Raw genomic sequence first — 19,851 nt, forward strand, 5'->3', positions numbered from 1 at the left:
TTATATGATTTTGTAATCATTTGTATTTTGTCATAACAAAAAATTTAAACCATGGATCGCAAAATTTGAATGTGAGACTTTTAACAGTTTTAGTAATTTATAGTCATTTTTTAAAATTCAAAATATAAAATATACAGAAAAATCTAAATTTTTATAATATGGTTATTGTGTTTTTTTAAAAATTATTTTAATAGTTTTAAATTAAACAAATTTGATTGAAGATACATTTTTTTATCAGATCTTTATTATTCAAAATCATTAATTGTCATATATACTTTACCCACATTAGGCAATTCCGTAATCTTTATTTAAGGAAATAATAAATGACATTAATAATGAATTTATGGTTAGTTTAATAAAAATCTTATTATATAATTAGATGGACCAACCTATTTCTCTAATAATTTTAAGAATCATCCTAGTGATGACATATGGCTACAAAAAGAAGTTGTAATGTTTCACAAATAATATATAAGGGGATTGAAAAGCTATGAAAGAAATGACGATCAGGCTACATAGACAAAAATTAACAAAACAAAAACCAATCCTAATTTCATCCCATTCAATGCCTCTGCCTCTATAAGGCTCTCTTCAGCCTCATTCTATAGGACAAGCAAAACTCTCTCACATTCATTCTCCACTTCACTTCCTATTTTGCTTTGAATCGTTCCACATTCTGGAGCTTCACCATCCTTAAGGCACCACCTGATCATTCAATGAAGTCTCATCGTAGTTAGCTTCTCTTCTGCGTTTCCTGGACACCCCTGAATTGCATCCCCTCTCTTCTACTTCTTCTCTGAAATTCTGCCCTGACACCTCTGCAGTTACAAGAAGAAAATATAACGATAAAGGCGAGAGAGTTCAATTTTTTAAACAAGGATAAACAAAATGTTACCTGCAGTGCATTGAGCTGGATACTCATGCCCCAAAGAATTTCTCATAGCTGTTCTAGTAAAAGCCTTATCACCGGAGTTTTTGATTTCTTCCTTGCACAATACGTTTCCTTGATCAGTAGTCCCAATGGCATACTCGGATGACATCTCTAAATAAGCTCGTTTCTTTCCAAAGTTAACCTTCTGCCGGCAACCATTTTGTAGTACCGTAAACTGCAAAAAAAAAAAAAAAAAGAATGTCGGTAAGTTTCACTAAGAGGATTACAAAAACAAATGTTGTCAGAAGAGAAACCGAACCTGATCAGTGGAAACGTGAGAGTTAGACTGCACATGACGAGTTCTAGACGTTCTCCGAGTCTCCTCCTCTCTTCCTAGTAAGGAATACAGCTGCCTCACAAATGAGTTCTCCAAAGAATCAAGATACGAGTTGTGTTTCTCGTTCGTCCAGACACCACCACATTCATTCCGCTGAAATAGTTTCGCAAGAAACGATACTGATCAGAATCATAACTTGTTAAATAAAATTAAGCCATTACATATTCTCAGGTTTACAACCACTAAACACACAAACTCTGATTAGTTATACAGATCACAAAATCAGCATCTCATTGCATCATCTGATAATAATGTTTGTTAGCCATCAGATTTGAAGATTCCTCCCACGTTTATAAACAAAGGCTAATAATAAACAAGCGGAAGATTTGCTTTTACCGTAAGAACGGACTCGAGCGAGTTTGATAGAGTCGACGACTCGCTATGAGATTCAGCCGACGCCTCCGCATCGCGATCCATCTCCAGATAAACAATATTAACCTCTGAACCATTCTCCATCGTTCTTCTCCTCCAATGCTCTCCACACAACAATAACAACAACCCAAAAATATCTACGTCTCTTAAGGAAGAAAATGTGTTCATAAGAGAGAAGAACGAAGAGATGAAAAGAGAAGAGTATAAAGAATAAAGATCCACGTGGCGTCGCTTTTTACATGTGTTTGACTATTGCCATGTCACTGCCGACGATAAATATCTCGGACAAATATCACTAGGATTTTTATTTGGGAGATCAAGTAGAGGAGGTTGTCTCTGTTTTTGATATTTTGTTCACATCTCTAATGAATTATTCTAGAGACGGTTAAGTTTATTTGTAACAACTATCATTAAAACTTGGTGTCTGATGAAATTTTTTTAATAGATAAATAGAAATTATATTTTAAAATAAAATTTTATTAATATTGTAAATTTTCTTTTTGTATCAATATTTTAATATAATTTTGATTTAATTAAACATAAAAATTATATTTAAGAATATGCATGTATATATTTGAAATTATAATCTTAGATAAATTTTTCTATCTATTTATTCTAATTAAATATATTACATAAATTTGTAAAAATTGCATAATTACCAAAAATTAAAATTAAATAATATTTATAAAATTTATAGATATATATAAGAAAATAATAATTTTACGATTAAATTTTTATAATCAAATTTTTATAATTTTCTAAAAGAGTTGTATACATTTTTGAAAATTTTATTAATAAAATTATGTAATATAAAAATATATAATTAAATTATATTTCAAAATTTATAATGCCATATTTGAATATATTTATTTTAATAATGATTTATGAGTTATTCCTATATTCTAAAAATATTTCCAAAAATATAAATTGACATTAAATGTAATATATGAGTTATTATTTTAAAAAATTTACCAAAAATATAAATTAACATTAAATGCAATTGTTCATGTCATATTAAGCTATAAAACATGTTTTTAATTTCAGTAGCATGTTATATTTGTTTTGTGACATTGATTGTAGAAAGAATATCTGGCAAAATCACTTTACAAATATAGTACTGGAGATATATAGTTTGAATTTCGGATAATGAGATAAATCTGGGGATATTAATTAAAAATTAGCCACTGGTTTGGCGAATGGATATTTTTAGATCCTTGCTGACGTGGGTAGTAGCTGCGTCCAAAAATATCTGCTCATTACCAAGCAAAAAAATATCTGTCCTTTTGTTTAAATATCTCGCGAGTCAACCAAACTATCCGGTAAGAAATATCTGTCCTTTTGTTTAAATATCTCGCGAGTCACCTCTCCTTTTTATTACAACGGTTGTTGTACAAGTACAACATTGTTATGCCTTTTTTTTGTCAACCATACAACATTGTTATGGCTAAATATCTAAATCTGTTCATGAATATACTTGGGCCTAAACGGGTTACATATTAACGGGCCAGATCAATCTGTTTTTAACATCTTTCTTTGTAATTATTGGGGTTTTTCTTATCAAAGACTCTTAACTATGTATAAATCTCTCCTAGAATATTTCAAAATTTTCATCAAGTCTACATTGTATCAAAGCCTACACTAAAATGTGGACCTATAACCCCTAAGTTTGTTAAATACACAGCCGTATTTAACAGCAAAGATATCAATGACATCAAAATCTAATCACTACCAAAAATAAAATTCTGATGGTTAGCCAATTACATGTCTCTAAGGATTTGGTTCATATAATCGAGAGTTGAGAGAGACGAAAAGAAGAAGATGCAAAACAATTTATTTCAACCAACTAATTCCCCAAATACAAAGAAAACCAAAGAATGATTTACTAAAAGTTAAAAAAAAAGATAGAACTGAAAACATTTGAAATGAAAGTTTTGGTTAAAGTCTAAAATCAAATTTCTAAAAAAAAAGTCACAGCTATTTTTATCAAAACTGTCATTCCTTTGTACAATCACATCAGAACAAACAAACAATAATTCCTCAAAAATATTAATCATTAATCATTATTATTATTATTCAACGTCGAATTTGGTTCGCCGGAGAATTGTCGCACCGAACAAGCAACCACCTGAGCCCATTGCTTCAACCTCAGCTTCATCGTCTCCGGATCATCACCTTCTCAAAAATCCCCCACCGTCAGATCAAAAAACACACATAAATTTACGAAACAATTAAAAAAAAGTGTTTAAGACATACCTTGGTCAACGATCGTCGTGCTTGAATTACTCACTTCACCTTCCGACGCAACCGACGAAAGAGACGAAGTCCTTGACAACCCACTCCTATACTGTTTATTAACAGCGCAGTACAGCCCCAGAGCTGGCAGAGTTTCAGACAGCCTCGGATCCAGCTCCGGCGAATCAGGCTCGAATCCGAACCCGAGCTCGATGCATCCCTTTAGCTCTTCCAGATCTTCGTCCGTCACGCTCTTGCTACGACCGAGACGACCCGATGGCCGTTTGCCTTTCTTCCTGAGCCAAGCCTCTTCCCGATCGGCGTCCGGGGACCACGAGTGCTGCTTTATCAGCGGTCTAGGCGGCGGTTGCGACAGCGATGCGTTGCGTTTCGACATTTTGGAAGCGGCTAGGTTTTTTGTTTGTGTTTTTGGGGCGCTATTCCCTCCTCTCTGTGTTTTTATTACATACGCAAAACCGCGTGCGGAGCACTTCTTTCTATATATACTAACTTTTAGTATACTTCCATATTTAACTATGTGTATAAACGGAAAGTTACTTTATTATGAAATTGTAAATCTACCCCCCTAACTTTATAGTTTATACTATATACTTCCATATATCTCTGAAAACTTTTTCTTTCTTAAACTCCAATTATTTGTTAAAAATAATCATATACTATGGATCTTAACCTCCAAAATATGAGGTGAAAACATTATTGTTTTGGCCAACCACCGAAGATATATATTTTTCAAAATAAAGTGTTTATTCATTTGTAATTCTACTTTTAATAAGTCACCATGTCATTGTAAAGTTGCATGGAAATAAAATAGTCAAGGGACTATTCGGAAACTTCAGACATAGTATATTCCAATAATAGAATGAGAATCGTTGACGGTAGCAGAAGCAGGAATTACAAAAGGTGGCCAGTTGGGTCACTGGATCCGGTCCACTGCTGGTAAATTTTAATTCTGACAAACAGAATAATATGGTTATGGGGATTTGCTGTTGTCATATTCATTTTGTACTCTAAATAAGTTGTTTTTAAAAAAGTTATTTTATTTTAATAAGAAATTCGATTAGAACTTAGATAAAACCATTTAATTATGAGGTCTGTGACGTGTGTTAATGGTAATAATTACCTCGGACAAATGAATTAAACGTAATAAATTATCTTAACAAAAGTTGTTAACAAAAGAGGGGGAAAAGCCTTCTTTTCTGTTGAAAATTAATAATATAAACCAAAAATTGAGGATTCAAGGATTGAAACTGTTCATACATATCGCATTGTCATCTCCTGTCCTTTGCGACTGACTTTCTGCTAAAGTAATCTTAAGCTGTCCACATGACTAAGACAGGCTGTGTCATGGCCGAACTAAAGAAGCTTTCTTTGTTGAGACTTTAAACTTCGTAAGCAAACTTGGAATCTTTTTCCCACCCAATGTCCCTAAACCATATAAACCGGTTCAAATTCGGAGTTCAAAATTCCGGTTTGATTGAATATTGTCTCATCGGTTTTGAGATGTCATACATGTTTGGCAGTAAAATGTAATACATTTGACAACCTTTAAGAGCATCTTTATCTCTAAAACCCCATTTTAAATTTTTTTTTTCTTGTTTTAAAAAAAAAGTTTAAAATCGAATCAATCGTGGGCCGCCACGTGTCAGTGGGGTCTGCGAACAGTGCAAGAGTCGTTCCTTATTTCGTGATTTTTGGCAACGTTTTTTGTTGTTTTGTGAGGTCCACACCGACTTTTTTTTGTTAAAACCTCTCTTAAAGACCAGGGATAAAGATGCTATAAGGTCACCAGATTAAACATACATACCAATTAGTTTGTTGGAAATAAATAGTTCGGAGTCCAGTCCATGTGTAATCGTATATAAATGAATCATATCTCCCCTACTAAGTTTTGGAACTTTTAAAGCCTGCGAGTACTACAGCTTAATTTAGACCCCATATAAGGCCCACAACCTAAGACTATCACCCTCAATAATATAAAGAGGAAACACACAGGTTTAATTGAAGCTATTTTTAGCTTAAGTATCTTTTATCGAGCTTATAATCTGACTTAGGGTTGGGCACAAATACCCGTTACCCACCTTAAACTCGTTACCCGTCCCGTATTTACCCCGTAAATACAAGTACTTGTCATAAGCAAGGTAAGTAACAAGTTAGGAAATTTGATTACTTGCAAGTCCAAACCAAGTAACAAATCTTAAATTTATTTTAGCTACTTGACTCGTTTTGCCCCGTTACTTGACTTTCAAAATATTTTATAACATTTACATTGTTATTTCAGTTAGTTTAATACTTATATAATATATCAAACATGTGGAATCAAATAATTCTTTATTTTCTTCAATCAAATTTTACGCTATATTATCTCACATCGGTCGTGACATAAAAAACAATTTTTTTTTGTTATAAATAAAGAAAATCACCTAATTTTAAAATCATTGAAATGGAATTTATATTTTAAATGTTCAAATACAAAAAAAAAATATTTTAGATAAACAAGTACCATACATCAAGTTACTTGCAAGTATCTCATATATGAACGAGTACTTGCTTAATCAAGTGCTTGCTATTAGCAAGTGCAAGTACAAGGCAATTTTTTTAATACTCGATCGGGGTAAGTCGAGTTACAAGTATAGGAAAAATTCTGAGTACTTGTCCTGTGCCCAGTCCTAATCCTAATCAAAGATCTCTGGCCAACATGATTGGATTGCGTGTAAGAGTGCAAAACCTTCGAGCTATTCACTTCATATGCATTTGCATTTGCTAAGAAAATATACTTTATTTTGAGGAATCCGTAATAGTTTATATCTTGCTATACCTCAAAGCTTTCTCCCAACAATAATTTATTTTTCTAATGCAGAGATCTCCAATGGATAGACATCTTTCTAAAGAGTTCAACTACTCTTATCAACTTTAAGTTTTGGACGCAAAATAAAACAATAAGAAAACATATAGGCGTCATGAAATAGATTTTTAAAATTAATTAAGTCTAAGACAGGAAAGAACATGTCCCATGTGAATTCTATAAGCTCACGGTTCCATTTTTTTATAAGTTAATGAGAGTAGACTTTCCTAATCCAGTAGATTCTTTCAGAAAACCATTAAAATATGATTGAAAATAGAAATAAAAGATGAGAGTTTTTTTTTTTTTTTAACGCTGGATAATTATGCTATTACAACTATGAGAAATATTACAGACGATTTTACAGCCGACAATTCTATCTGCCGTATGAGGATTCACGCATGACTGCATCACCTGAACCGTCCTATCGGATCCACGCTTGACGGTATTCCTTGAGCCATGTTGTAGATCTCTTGTAAGTTTTTTCTCCTTTAATTTGTTTAGTTCTGTTTTCTCCAGAAATTGAAACTCAGATCTTCTGGTGTAGAAGCATTAATGAATCATTGGTCAAACCACTAGACGAAGGGGGCTTCCACAACATATGGGAGTCTCTAAGAGGCACTTGAATTATACCGAATCAAAGATCAGAATCCAAACATTACAATAAAATAAATCAAAGTGAATATCACATCACATGTGAAGATCAATACTAAGGATTATAATATTTGTTGGTTCAATTTAATTTTTTATAAGGGCGCAGAGTGCGCCACGTGTAGATGTCCACACCACACGCAATGTTCTAAAATTCGGTCTAGGCGGCAACTCGGTCCTATCCCAAATGATTTTATTAAAATCCGATTTATATGATTCAAATTGGTTTAACCAATCTTAAATCAATTAAAATCGGTTTAAATCGATTTAAATTTGCCTAAATATGTGAAATTAAGCAATAATCTTATTATATAAAACTTGGTTCTTCAAAGTTGCTAATTAACATGATCGCGACACATGACAATTATATATTTAAGATTGTGACATGTATTAATCTATTTCATAGTTAAAAATATATATACTAAGATATTAACAAAAACGTATTTTACTAATTTTTTTATTATATTTAATAGTAATTTTAAAAAAAATCTTAATCAAAAGATAATTGCAAAATATTATTTAATAATAATTTTCCTTCTAATATTGTGATATATAATGATTAAAAATATACATAATATCTTATTGTATAAATTTTGGTTCTTCAAAATTGCAAATTAACATGATCGCGACACATAGCAATTATATATTTAAGATTGTGACATGTGTTAATCTATCTCATAATTAAAAATATATATACTAAGATATTAACAAAAACGAATTTAATTAAATTTTAATTATATATATTATTTAATAGTAATTTTACTTCTTTAAAATTCTAATCAAAAGATAATTGCAAAAGATTATTTGATAATAATTTTCCTTCTAATATTGTGTCATGTGTTTAAATATATAATGATTAAAAATATATATAATAAGATAATAAAAACAAATTTTTTAAAAACTACTTTTAAAAATTGTTTAATAGTAAAAACGATTTAAAAAAAAATATTTAGTAATAATTTTTTTTAGAAATTTTCCTTTTTCAAAATCCTAAAAAATAGATTTCAAAACAATTTATTTAATATATTTTTTTTTATAAATTTTTATTACAAATATAATTATAAAAGATTATATTGAGCTTGGTTCTTCAAAATTGCTAATTAACATGATTATGACACAGGGTAGTTATATATTTAAAAATGTGATATGTGTTAAACTATATCATAATAAAAATATATATATACTAAAATAATAAAAACGATTTTTCTTAAAAGTTAATTATATATATTATTTAATAGTCTTATTATTATTTTACTACTATTATTACTATTATTACTATTTTTCATTATAATGTTTGTTTTAAAAGATATTAAAGATAGAGAATTATAAAAGATAAACATTAACTTTTCAGAAAAAAATGTTAAACAAAAACAAATTATAAAATCCTACAAGTACAATAAGTTATTTAATAAAAACATGAAGAAAAACTAACTTTAAATTAAATAATATTACTTTTTTAAAAGCATAATTAAAAGAAAATTGTAAAAGTAATCTTATTATTTTTTATAAGTAAATAATTTCCTTTTTAATAGATAATTGTATGTTAAAAAATTATGACAAAAATAGCTACAAATATTTTACATATATATTTAGGTTTAAGCTTCCACATATTATTTTTACAAAACATGATAGTATTTACATCAAAAATATTACATGAGTATTTACTTTTATTTTTTTGATACGACTCAACTTTTTATTATCCACGTATTATTTTTATAAAACACAATAGTATTTATATCAAAAGTATTGCCTGAGTATTTACTTTTAATTTCTTGATACAACTCAATTTTTTATTATCCTTATTACATCTTATGATGCTAGTATAACTTTTAATTTTGATGTTATTGTCGTACATGAGTATGTGTGAATATGATAAATATGTGTTTGTACGTATAAGACAAAATATATAAATAATTTAACAGAATTTTTCTTTTAAAAATAAAATAGTTGTATAAAAAACTAAAAAACTAAAATAAATTTTTTTTTTTTAAAAGTCTAAATAAAATAAAAAAGTAAAAGTAATCTTATTTTTCATATAATTAACTAACTTTACTTTTTAATAATTTGTGTTAAACTATATGAACCAAAATTAACTTCAAATATTTCACCTGATATGATTGTGATAGGCGTCAATTAAAAAAATAGATTGTGAATGTGTCAATAAAAACTTATATTATGTGAAAAATAATTTCTTCTTTTCCATTAACAAAATTTCTTTTTTTTTTAAATAGTGAATAGAGAGAATTGTAAAATTTTATTTAATAGTAATTTTTACTTCAAAAATTTATTGATAAACATGATAGTAGCAATTATTCAATTAACAAGAAAAATTGAAAAAATGAATTTTTAAAATTGCAACGTTTAAAAATAGTTAATATTAACTGGAAATAGTTATTTGATAGATATAAATTTTATTTTTTAAAATCTTTGACAAAATATAATTTTAAAAGATTATATAATATTAATTTTCTTTTGTAAAATCTTACAAAACTGTAAAAGAATATTTGATAGTTGTTTTCTTTTTTTATAAGAAAATTCCAAAACAAACAAAATTTGTATAATATTTTTAAGTCCTAACCAAAAGAGAATTTTAAAATTTTATTTGATATTATTTTTAAGAGAATGTTTGATGATGAAAATGATACTAAAAATTATTTAATTAACAAAAGAAGTGCAAAATTAATATTGATACGAATTGTAAAAATAGCAATTTTAAAAATATTTGTTAATAACTAAAAATATTTATCTGATAGCAATATATTTTTTTCTGAAATTCTAACGATAAGAAAATTGTAATAGGTTATATGACAGTAATTTAACTTTTCTAAAATCTTAAACAAAAATTGTAAAAGAGTATCTAATATTATTTTTTATTTTTTAATTGTAAATAAAAAGGAGATTTATAAAATATAATCTTTTCCTTTTTAAAAAATTCCTAGGAAAATAAAATTTTTAAGAGTTATTTAATAAAATCTTAAATTAGTACATAAGAACATGTATAATGTTGTCATTGATTCGTTTGGTGTATTTAACTTTCATTTTTTTTTACTTTTCATTTTCTATTTTGGATTGTGTTCAGTTTAAATGTTTATATATAGTATTTTCTCTAATTCTTAGTATAAAGTTTATAACAACTCATCTATGCACTATGATTATAAACTACAAATATTAACTTGAACTTATGTGTGAAAACAAATTTTAATTATAAAATAAATCTCAACAATATATGCAAAAAACAATCATAATACTATAATAAAATGATTTATTATTTTATGGTTTTTGTTAAATTAAAACATTAAACAAAATCCGTCGCAACGCAACAAATTCATATCTTATATTATTATAAATCTACAAATTTGTCTAATTTCTTATGTTTTGTATGTCTAATTTTCATAATTCTTCATAATAATGTTATAATTGAACTTAAAAACTAAAATATGTCATATAAATGTATAATATAAATAAAATAAATTAATAACTTACTAACGTCTAGGCCTTGCTTAGGCCGCGAATAATCCGCCTAATCGCTAGTCCTCAGTAAAGCGCCCCTAAACCGCTTAGCGAATTTTAGATCACTAGTAGGTGCAAATCTAACGGCCAGTATCTTTACACTTTGCAAACTATCATTCGTTGGAATCGCTAATTATTTGAGAAAAGCAGCGTTTCTCATTGGACAACGTTGCCCAATAAATTAGCCCCACGCACGATCTGACGTCAGAGAGAGGGCATTAGATATTTAAAACCTCATCGAGAATAAAATAACCCGAGAGTCCAAACAAGCAAGACCGCCTTTATATAGCGACGAGTGTCACGCCTGGGACACTTGTCCTTCTCTCCCCTCTCTACCATCTCTCTCTTTGATCCTTTCAGGTCTTTTCCTTTCTCAAAAAGGAAATAGTGAAAGTAAGATAAAAATTAAAAATTTCAAGGTAAGCAAAATAAATGTTTTGTGAGTTTGTGTGACTGAGCTGCTTCGTTGTTTTTAACCATTTTAATTCATTTTTGGTTTGATGTATCGAATTTGTACTCCCTATCACTGATTGGTTTCTTGTTCAGATTCATTGATTGGATCAGAATCATGAATTTTCCCGCTGAGTATGATTGGGTGTTTTGGATCATTCTTTTGAGACTCCCCTGTTTTCACTATTTGCTCTGCTTCTCCCGTGTGATGATGGAAAATCTAGCGTCGGATTGATTAAAGATCTGATTTTTTTTTTGTTTGTTTCACTCTTCTGGGTTTGGATGCAACTGCTGTTTATTCTAAAGATTGATACTTTATCAGTGATTTTAGATTTTTCCTCTGTTTCTAACTGTCTGAATGTGATCAACATTTATTTCTATGTAATGGATGTATGATTATACCATAACTTCTATTTGTTTGTTTGTTTACTTGAAAGGTTCATAACTTGATTTGAGAAGAAAAGCAAGAGATGGGGTCTCGGATGAACTTTGTTGATGTTGTGAGAGATGAGGTTATCAACGCAAAGCAGCCAGCTTTGGGGAGTGGTCTTCCTTTGACGAGGCAGAACTCGGTGTTCTCGTTAACCTTTGATGAGTTTCAGAACTCATGGGGTGGTGGGATTGGGAAGGATTTTGGGTCCATGAACATGGACGAGCTCTTGAAGAACATATGGACTGCTGAGGAAAGCCACTCAATGATGGCCAACAACACTGTTATGAACAGCGGTGGAGGTTTGTCTGTTGGTGTGGGAGGAGAAGTTGGTGGTTGTGGTTTGCAGAGACAAGGGTCAATTGCCTTGCCTCGTACGATTAGTCAGAAAAGGGTTGATGATGTCTGGAAGGAGCTGCTGAAGGAGGAGGATGACACTGGAGCAAGTGGAGTTCCTCAGAGGCAGCAAACGTTGGGAGAGATGACTTTGGAGGAGTTCTTGCTCAAGGCGGGTGTGGTTAGGGAAGAGCCTCAACAACATGTGGAGAGGCTTGATAACTTCAATGGTGGGTTCTATGGATTTGGCAGTAATGCAGGTCTAGGTTCAGCTCCTAATGAGTTTGGTCCTAACCAGCCTTATGGAGTCACAGTGAGACCGGATATGCTGAAAATTCAAACTCAGCCTCTGCAGATGCAGCAGCGGCAGCAACTGATACCCAAGCAGGTTGAACCTTTTCCCAAACAGACGACTGTGGCCTTTTCTAACACTGTTGGTTTGGACAACCGTTCTCAACCTCCAACACAGGTGACTAAGAACCTGAAGATACATGTTAGATAGTAGTTTTCAGGATTATGCTTTAGTTAATTGACAATGATCTTCTTTTGCTTTTTTCTTTTGTAGAACCAGGAAGTGAAGCCTTCAATCCTTGGAGTTCGGCCTATGAACAACAATAATCTTCAAGCTGTTGATTTTAAAACAGGAGTTACGGTTGGGGAAGTATCTCCTGGAAGCCAGATGTCACCTGATCTGACTCCAAAGAGCAACATGGATGCATCTCTCTCACCACCTGTTCCTTACATGTTTGGTCGAGCAAGAAAAACAGGCGCAGTCCTGGAGAAAGTGATTGAGAGGAGGCAAAAAAGGATGATTAAGAATAGGGAGTCAGCTGCAAGATCCCGCGCTCGCAAGCAAGTGAGTGCCCATTTACTTTAAAACCACTGTTGGTATAGTTATTTACTTTTTTTTCATTTCAGGCTTATACGTTGGAGTTGGAGGCAAAAGTTGCACAACTTAAAGAGATGAATGAAGAGTTGCATAGGAAACAAGTGTGCCCCTCTTCTTCCTCTCTTTGAGATTTATATTTTACTTGAGATTCTGACTAGTTGATCAAATGTTTATGCAGGTTGAAATCATTGAAAAGCAGAAAAAACAGGTACTGTCTCTTCTATTCTTGAGTCTAATGCTGTAAGCAACATAATGAAGTTAAATATATAACAACACATCTTTACATTAAGTACAATGTGCAAGACTAATAATCCCACAAAAGTTTTGATAATTTAACAGAAACTGGCTCATTTTGTTGTTGCAGCTTCTGGAGCCAATGCACCAGCCATGGGGATGCAAAAGGCAATGCTTGCGAAGGACATCGACAGGTCCTTGGTAGAGAGGTTATGAAGGCGCGCCCAAGGAAACTCAACAAAGAGCAGAAGTTATAGAACAACACAGAATGTAGAAGCTAAGCTTTGTATGTAACTTAGGCCTATGTGACAGAGACAGATGAATAACACTCTTTTGTTCACTTTTCTTGTAGCATTTTTTGTTTTTTTTGTTTTCCTGATGTAATGGATCTTGATGTTGCTTTATTGGACGTGTCAATGTCTTGAACACTTTTGTGGCTTAACTAGAGTGGATTTATCTTGTAACATATATTACTTGCTTGGACCTCAACGACTAATAACTAACTTGGGGACCAAATCAACAAACAGTTGGAAACATCAAGTTTAGAATCAATCTTGTTGTAATCTCCAACTGGGAATACAAAATTTCTTGTAGATACACGTACACCCTGGAGAGCGTATCCCCTATATATTAAAAGAGAAGCATTACAACATATTTTTGTAGCCACATGTCACCACCACAATCATTTTTAGTATCCTTAGAAAAATGTGTTGGTCCATATAAATATATAATAAGATTTTTATTAAACTAACCATAAATTAATCATAAATGTTCTTCATTGTTTCATTAAATAAAAATCACAGAATTACCTAATGTGACTAAAATATATATGACAATTAATGATTTTGAATAATAAAGATTTGATAAAAATTAGTCTATTCTCTATCATTTTTTTATTATTTTAACTTATTAAAATAAATTAAACAACCACATTAACTATATAGTAAAAATTTAGATTTTTTCGTATATGTTATATTTTGAATTTTTAAAAACGAATATAAATGACTAAAGTTGTTAAAAATCTCACATTGAAATTTTTGTGATCCATGGTTTAAAATTTATGTTATAACAAGATACAAATGATTACGAAATTACATAAGCAGGAAGTCTCATTTAATAAATATTATATATATATGTATATTAATATTTAAAAAAAAAATTGCATACCATATAAAATACATAAGTATTTTAATTTTGAATTTGCTTTGAATTTTTTTGATAAACATTTTGAACAATTATTGACAACTTAATATTTAGATTTTAAACTTTGCATTGAATGCTTTTAAAATTATAAATAACTAAAACTATTAAACTTCCCACAAATTTTTTATTGTTATCATTGATTAAAAAAATTTGTTATAAAGAAATACAAACGATCAAAAATAATATGAGTATAAAATATTTTTTAACAAATGTCAATATTAAAAATGTATTATATATCTATGTTAATATCATTTAAACTTAATTTTATACCATATAAAATAGAAAAAAGTGTTTGTGTGGATTAATAAAATTTATTTAAGTATTTGTACCAATTTAATTATATACGTAATAGTTACTAAATTTTTAATTATTCAATATATAATTATTAATTCATAATATATAAAAATATATAATACTTAAAAATAATTTTTAATTTTTAATTATTCAAGGCGCGGATCTTAACCTAGTTATCTACTAAACTCTACACTTCTCGAAGAAAGCAAAGACGCCGAGACCAAAACGCGGCCGTATCGTTGTATTTGTTGGCTTGTTTGATTGGATAAAGATTCAGTTTTTATTCCTTTCCACTAGTGAATCTGTCCCACGCGACACTCAGATCAAAGTGACTTGTGCAATAAAGTACTCAGACATCACAGGTCGTTAGCTTTCACTGCGTCTGAAGTGAGATCGGTTTTGAGAGGACGAAAATGTTGAGGCTTTTGGGGAGAAGGGCAGTTTCAGCTTCTGGAGAGCTTACTAGTGTTAATCAATGGAGGATACGACCCGGAACCGATTCAAAGCCCGATCCTTTTCGGGTTTTCCGGGGACTACTACAAAAGGGTTTCTGCGTTGGCGTTCTCCCGGACGGAGTTGACAGAAAGTCTGAGGCTTTTTCTAGCAACTCTATCGCCATGGAAGGGATCTTATCCGAGCTTCGCTCCCACATCACAAAGGTTAACAATGAGCTTATCTATCTATCGAATGATGATATGTATGTGTGTTTCTCGGTGGAGTTTTTGTAGGTATTGGCTGGAGGTGGAGAGGAGGCGGTGAAGAGGAACAGAAGTAGAAACAAGCTTTTGCCTAGAGAAAGGATTGATAAGCTTCTTGATCCTGGTTCTTCTTTCTTGGAGCTCTCTCAGGTTTGCATCAGAGAAAAATCTTGAGTTGATTGCTGATTAATGCTGAATGAGACAAGAGTCTAAGATGAGAGTATTGTTGAGTCATGAGTGTTTCTCCTAGAATAGGGTCTCATACATCATTAGATGTTTCCCAGACAGCATTCTTTATATATAAAGTTCAAAATCTTATCCCACAGATTGAAAGTTCACTATACGGTCCTAGTTTGGGAGGTATCTGATGTTATCGTGGAAAAATAGCTCGTCGAACCCCTAGAATATAGTTGCAGAGCTTTATTGATTGCGTCCCACTGGAAACAGATTTAGCATTTGTGTGTTTAAACGCTCTAGCTGGTTTATTCGGTTAGGAAAACAAAAGAAGATTGGAGAATTTTTACAAGTAATAAAAACTTGTTTGATGTCTTTGCTTACTGGATATATGCTTTGAAGCTTGCAGGACATGAACTGTACGAGGAACCATTACCTTCAGGTGGAATCATCACAGGGATAGGACCAATCCATGGCCATCTTTGTATGTTCATGGCAAACGATCCCACAGTAAAAGGAGGGACTTACTATCCCATAACCATCAAGAAACATCTCAGGGCACAAGAGATTGCTGCTCGGTGCAGGCTCCCTTGCATATACCTGGTTGACAGCGGCGGCGCTTACCTTCCGAAACAGGCAGAGGTTTTCCCTGACAAGGAGAATTTTGGCAGGGTTTTCTACAACGAGTCTGTTATGTCATCACAAGGGATTCCGCAGATCGCCATTGTCTTAGGCTCGTGCACTGCCGGTGGTGCTTATATCCCTGCCATGGCTGATGAGAGTGTGATGGTGAAAGGGAATGGTACCATATTTTTGGCTGGACCTCCTCTTGTGAAGGTTTGTCATATCCCAAAACTAATCTCTTTTCTGTCTTAGTTAGTTCTAGGCATGCGGATGTGGTCTGAAACAGCCAAACTGAACCGAATTTTTTGGTTTTTGGTTCGGTTTACAGTTTGAGTTCGCTTTACTTCAGTGGAATTTTGAAAGAAAATCGGTTTTCGGTTTGGTTCGGTTATCGATTTTCAAAAAAGGGAAAAAGACCAATAAAACAAGAATTAACCGAAAATAACCGATTAACAAAAATATCCAAACCAACCAATAATAACCAAATTTAACCGGGACTGTCCGAGTTTTTTCAAAAATTTATACTGAAATCAAACCGAAATCCCAAAAATCGATTATTTCGGAAAAAACCAAAATTAACCAAAAACCAAACCGAACCGATTTTTCGGTTCATGTCGGTGGGATTGTGGCCGAACCGAAAATACCTGAACCTAAAAAACCGAAAAAATCGAATAAACCGAAACCGCAGGCCTAGTTAGTTTAGTTGGGGTTATTGGTTGTTGTATTTTAATGGATTTGAAAATCCGAATTAAATCTAGTGTTATTGGTTCTATGATTTTCAAATCTGTATTAAAATCATGTGTTATTGGTTTAATGATTCATAAATTCTGTATCAAATCAAGTGTTATTCAATCATACGGATTTACTAATATATTTGATTTTATAATGGATTTGAATGGATTTGTTTGGATTTTTTAGTTAAAAATACAAAGACTCAAATCCGAGGGAAAACCTCCGGATTTGCATATTTTACTTGGATTTATAAATACTATATGGATTTCTAAATCAATCAAAATATATAAACCAATAACACCCCTAATGAGCATGTGAAAGCTAAAGTGTATGAACAGGCTGCCACAGGAGAGGTAGTCTCAGCTGAAGACTTAGGAGGCGCCACGGTTCACTGTAATGTCTCTGGTGTCTCCGATTATTTTGCTCAAGGTATATAAATCTCTTTCTTGTAGTATCATGTTTTAAGAGTTTAGAACTAAAGAAGTTGCTCTAATCTTGCAGACGAGCTGCATGGACTCGCTATTGGAAGAAACATTGTCAAGAATCTGCACATGGCGGCAAAACAAGGGAAGGAAGGAAGCAAAAACGTTGAATACAAAGAACCGCTCTATGACATAACCGAGCTTAGGTCCATTGCTCCAGTAGACCACAAGCAGCAGTTTGATGTCCGGTCTATCATTGCTCGGATTGTTGATGGGAGTGAGTTTGATGAGTTCAAGAAACAATACGGCACTGTGAGAAAACGCTTTTGAGAGACTTAACCCTTTATTTCTACTTTATGTCTTCTCACTGGAACTTTGTATTTGTGCAGACGCTTGTGACGGGTTTCGCTAGAATCTATGGTCAGACGGTGGGGATCATCGGGAACAATGGCATACTGTTTAATGAATCTGCGTTAAAAGGAGCTCACTTCATCGAGTTATGTTCTCAGCGTAAAATTCCTCTTGTTTTCCTACAGAACATCACAGGCTTTATGGTAATTTAAAGTGTTTCTGTTGTGTTAGTAACATATGTTAAAGAGTGTCATGTGTATCTTACTAGCTCTTGTTTTCACAGGTGGGTTCAAGAGCTGAGGCTAACGGAATTGCAAAATCTGGAGCGAAAATGGTGATGGCAGTCTCTTGTGCTAAGGTACCAAAGATAACGATTATAACGGGTGCAAGCTTTGGTGCTGGGAACTATGCGATGTGTGGCCGTGCGTTCAGTCCAGACTTCATGTTCATGTGGCCAAACGCTAGAATTGGCATCATGGGAGGTCCTCAGGTAAAACCATTCCTAACCAAAACTTTTAAAAGAATCAAAAAATGTGTTTATAAATCTGATCATCTTGAGGAGGAGAAACTTTGCAGGCGGCTGGTGTTTTAAGTCAGATCGAAAGGGCTACCAAGAAGAGACAAGGAATAAAGGTAATAAATAAAACATTCTCTTCAACATTGATTGATGGGAGATGAATATGTAGTTTTGTGATGTGCAGTGGACGGAGGAAGAGGAAGAATTGTTCAAGAAGAAAACGGTGGATGCTTACGAGAGAGAGGCAAGTGCTTACTTCTCAACGGCGAGGCTTTGGGATGATGGAGTAATTGATCCATCTGATACAAGAAAGGTTTTGGGACTTTGTCTCTCTGCTGCTTCGAACCGTCCTCTTGAAGATACTCGTTTTGGTGTGTTTAGAATGTAAAACTACTTTGAAACATTTTACATTTTCGAATAATAAGATTTAAGTAAAAAAAAAACAGTTTCATATTAGCTGCAGGAACTAGCTGACATAGGAGAAACAAGTTCAACTATTGGTTGGCAGAACGTTGACCTTTGTGTTTCATTAGCAGCTGAGGTTCGAATCTTCACATTTAACTAAAGAAAGTTTATTTGGATTGAAAATCAAAAGGCACCCGTGGCCCAATGGATAAGGCGTCTGACTTCTAATCAGACGATTGTGGGTTCGATCCCCACCGGGTGTGTATTTTACATAATCATTTTTTTCCTTTTCTTTTTTTTGACAAAATTACCATAGATGAATGTTTGATAAAGGAGTTATATTGACGAAATATGTGGAAGGATTACGGATCTGATTTTGAAATTAGAATTTTTTTTTATAATGTTATAATGGGTTAATATTGATAGTTTATTAAATTATTGTAATATTTCATAATTAACCAGTTATAAATATTTTTCAAACGCATCGATTTATATTCGTTGTAATAATCGTACAAATCATTTAATAAAGCTAAAAATTGTAATCACCTTGCATTCGTAGACTCTTGCAACTGTTGCGTTTCAACCGATAAAACCCAGTTGTCAGCGTCAAGGCACATATCACGGTGTCTATCATGCAACTCGACCATACCATTGTAAATTATAAATTATAAAATTTAAGCAAACAAATGGTTGCAATACCAAAAGTGTCATTACTTATAAGTTATAAACAATTCCTAGTTATTGTAATGTTGATAAATATTTTTAACAAATAAAAGGAAGGATGATTATAAGGAACTCCACCACCAAAAATACTCACCTACCACACACACACACAGACGAAGAAACATAGTTGTTGGATCCACCTTTTTGTTCCCCTCGGGGTTGGTCTTCTTCTCTGCTCACCAAGTCTCCACTTTTTCCTTTCTTTATAAATTAACTATATGCAGAAAATATACCTCCTTTTATTTTAAATTATTTAAGATATGTTATAAGATAAGCAATGAAATGATCATCCACTTCTTTACCAAACTCAAGCACTATGATCATCCACTCCTTTACCAACTCAAGCACTATGATCATCTACTCATCAAACACTATGATCACCCACTCATTTACCAAATTAAGCACCATCTTTGTTATTTTATGTATTGTTGTTCACTATAAATACCATCACTCATCTCACTCTTTTGTACACCAAA

The 19,851-nt window shown here is 32.0% G+C and overlaps 4 protein-coding genes and 1 non-coding gene across 9 annotated transcripts; 3 read left to right on the forward strand and 2 right to left on the reverse strand.

Moving 5' to 3' along the window:
• Positions 1-403: 403 nt before the first annotated feature.
• On the reverse strand, positions 404-1,886 carry LOC106304664. The gene is made up of 4 exons (XM_013741059.1): positions 1,605-1,886; positions 1,191-1,361; positions 896-1,106; positions 404-818 (listed from the first exon to the last, which is right to left on the reverse strand). Exons 1-4 carry the CDS (start codon positions 1,806-1,808, stop codon positions 694-696), a joined length of 711 nt encoding a protein of 236 aa, XP_013596513.1. The 5' UTR covers positions 1,809-1,886; the 3' UTR covers positions 404-693.
• Positions 1,887-3,593: 1,707 nt separating this feature from the next.
• On the reverse strand, positions 3,594-4,352 carry LOC106304445. The gene is made up of 2 exons (XM_013740857.1): positions 3,894-4,352; positions 3,594-3,812 (listed from the first exon to the last, which is right to left on the reverse strand). Exons 1-2 carry the CDS (start codon positions 4,267-4,269, stop codon positions 3,694-3,696), a joined length of 495 nt encoding a protein of 164 aa, XP_013596311.1. The 5' UTR covers positions 4,270-4,352; the 3' UTR covers positions 3,594-3,693.
• Positions 4,353-11,200: 6,848 nt separating this feature from the next.
• Positions 11,201-13,700, forward strand: LOC106306984 (ABSCISIC ACID-INSENSITIVE 5-like protein 6). Of its 5 annotated transcripts, none has more exons than XM_013743803.1 (6): positions 11,201-11,312; positions 11,781-12,578; positions 12,675-12,965; positions 13,028-13,099; positions 13,177-13,206; positions 13,363-13,700. In XM_013743803.1, the coding sequence occupies exons 2-6, from the start codon at positions 11,814-11,816 to the stop codon at positions 13,435-13,437; spliced, it is 1,233 nt and encodes a 410-aa protein (XP_013599257.1). In that variant the 5' UTR covers positions 11,201-11,312; positions 11,781-11,813; the 3' UTR covers positions 13,438-13,700. The 5 variants fall into 5 exon arrangements, with proteins under 5 accessions (XP_013599257.1, XP_013599258.1, XP_013599260.1 ...); XM_013743804.1 differs by having other exon boundaries at positions 11,206-11,312; positions 11,440-12,578; XM_013743805.1 differs by lacking the exon at positions 11,201-11,312 and adding an exon at positions 11,332-11,478.
• Positions 13,701-15,013: 1,313 nt separating this feature from the next.
• LOC106301900 (methylcrotonoyl-CoA carboxylase beta chain, mitochondrial) lies at positions 15,014-18,677 on the forward strand. The gene is made up of 9 exons (XM_013738385.1): positions 15,014-15,388; positions 15,458-15,577; positions 16,004-16,438; positions 17,296-17,386; positions 17,459-17,691; positions 17,769-17,933; positions 18,014-18,220; positions 18,307-18,363; positions 18,432-18,677. Exons 1-9 carry the CDS (start codon positions 15,143-15,145, stop codon positions 18,633-18,635), a joined length of 1,758 nt encoding a protein of 585 aa, XP_013593839.1. The 5' UTR covers positions 15,014-15,142; the 3' UTR covers positions 18,636-18,677.
• A 165-nt stretch (positions 18,678-18,842) lies between these two features.
• On the forward strand, positions 18,843-18,915 carry TRNAR-UCU. The gene has a single exon. It is a non-coding gene; the product is annotated as a tRNA-Arg (tRNA).
• The last annotated feature ends 936 nt before the right edge of the window (positions 18,916-19,851 follow it).

The sequence above is a fragment of the Brassica oleracea genome, chromosome C7 (assembly GCF_000695525.1).
Source record: "Brassica oleracea var. oleracea cultivar TO1000 chromosome C7, BOL, whole genome shotgun sequence".
NCBI lineage: Eukaryota > Viridiplantae > Streptophyta > Magnoliopsida > Brassicales > Brassicaceae > Brassica > Brassica oleracea.

What these genes read in the sequence shown, in the direction of transcription:
- LOC106304664 (XM_013741059.1), bottom strand. Translation starts at nt 1,808, where the DNA reads ATGAACACATTTTCTTCCTTAAGAGACGTAGATATTTTTGGGTTGTTG. An exon ending in CGCTCGAGTCCGTTCTTACG is followed by an intron (nt 1,362 to 1,604) that starts GTAAAAGCAAAT and finishes AAACTATTTCAG; the next exon opens with CGGAATGAATGTGGTGGTGT. An exon ending in TCCAGCTCAATGCACTGCAG is followed by an intron (nt 819 to 895) that starts GTAACATTTTGT and finishes TTGTAACTGCAG; the next exon opens with AGGTGTCAGGGCAGAATTTC.
- LOC106304445 (XM_013740857.1), bottom strand. Translation starts at nt 4,269, where the DNA reads ATGTCGAAACGCAACGCATCGCTGTCGCAACCGCCGCCTAGACCGCTG. An exon ending in CACGACGATCGTTGACCAAG is followed by an intron (nt 3,813 to 3,893) that starts GTATGTCTTAAA and finishes ATTTTTGAGAAG; the next exon opens with GTGATGATCCGGAGACGATG.
- LOC106306984 (XM_013743803.1), top strand. Translation starts at nt 11,814, where the DNA reads ATGGGGTCTCGGATGAACTTTGTTGATGTTGTGAGAGATGAGGTTATC. An exon ending in GTTCTCAACCTCCAACACAG is followed by an intron (nt 12,579 to 12,674) that starts GTGACTAAGAAC and finishes TTTCTTTTGTAG; the next exon opens with AACCAGGAAGTGAAGCCTTC. An exon ending in AAGAGTTGCATAGGAAACAA is followed by an intron (nt 13,100 to 13,176) that starts GTGTGCCCCTCT and finishes ATGTTTATGCAG; the next exon opens with GTTGAAATCATTGAAAAGCA.
- LOC106301900 (XM_013738385.1), top strand. Translation starts at nt 15,143, where the DNA reads ATGTTGAGGCTTTTGGGGAGAAGGGCAGTTTCAGCTTCTGGAGAGCTT. An exon ending in AGAACATCACAGGCTTTATG is followed by an intron (nt 17,934 to 18,013) that starts GTAATTTAAAGT and finishes TTGTTTTCACAG; the next exon opens with GTGGGTTCAAGAGCTGAGGC. An exon ending in AGAAGAGACAAGGAATAAAG is followed by an intron (nt 18,364 to 18,431) that starts GTAATAAATAAA and finishes TGTGATGTGCAG; the next exon opens with TGGACGGAGGAAGAGGAAGA.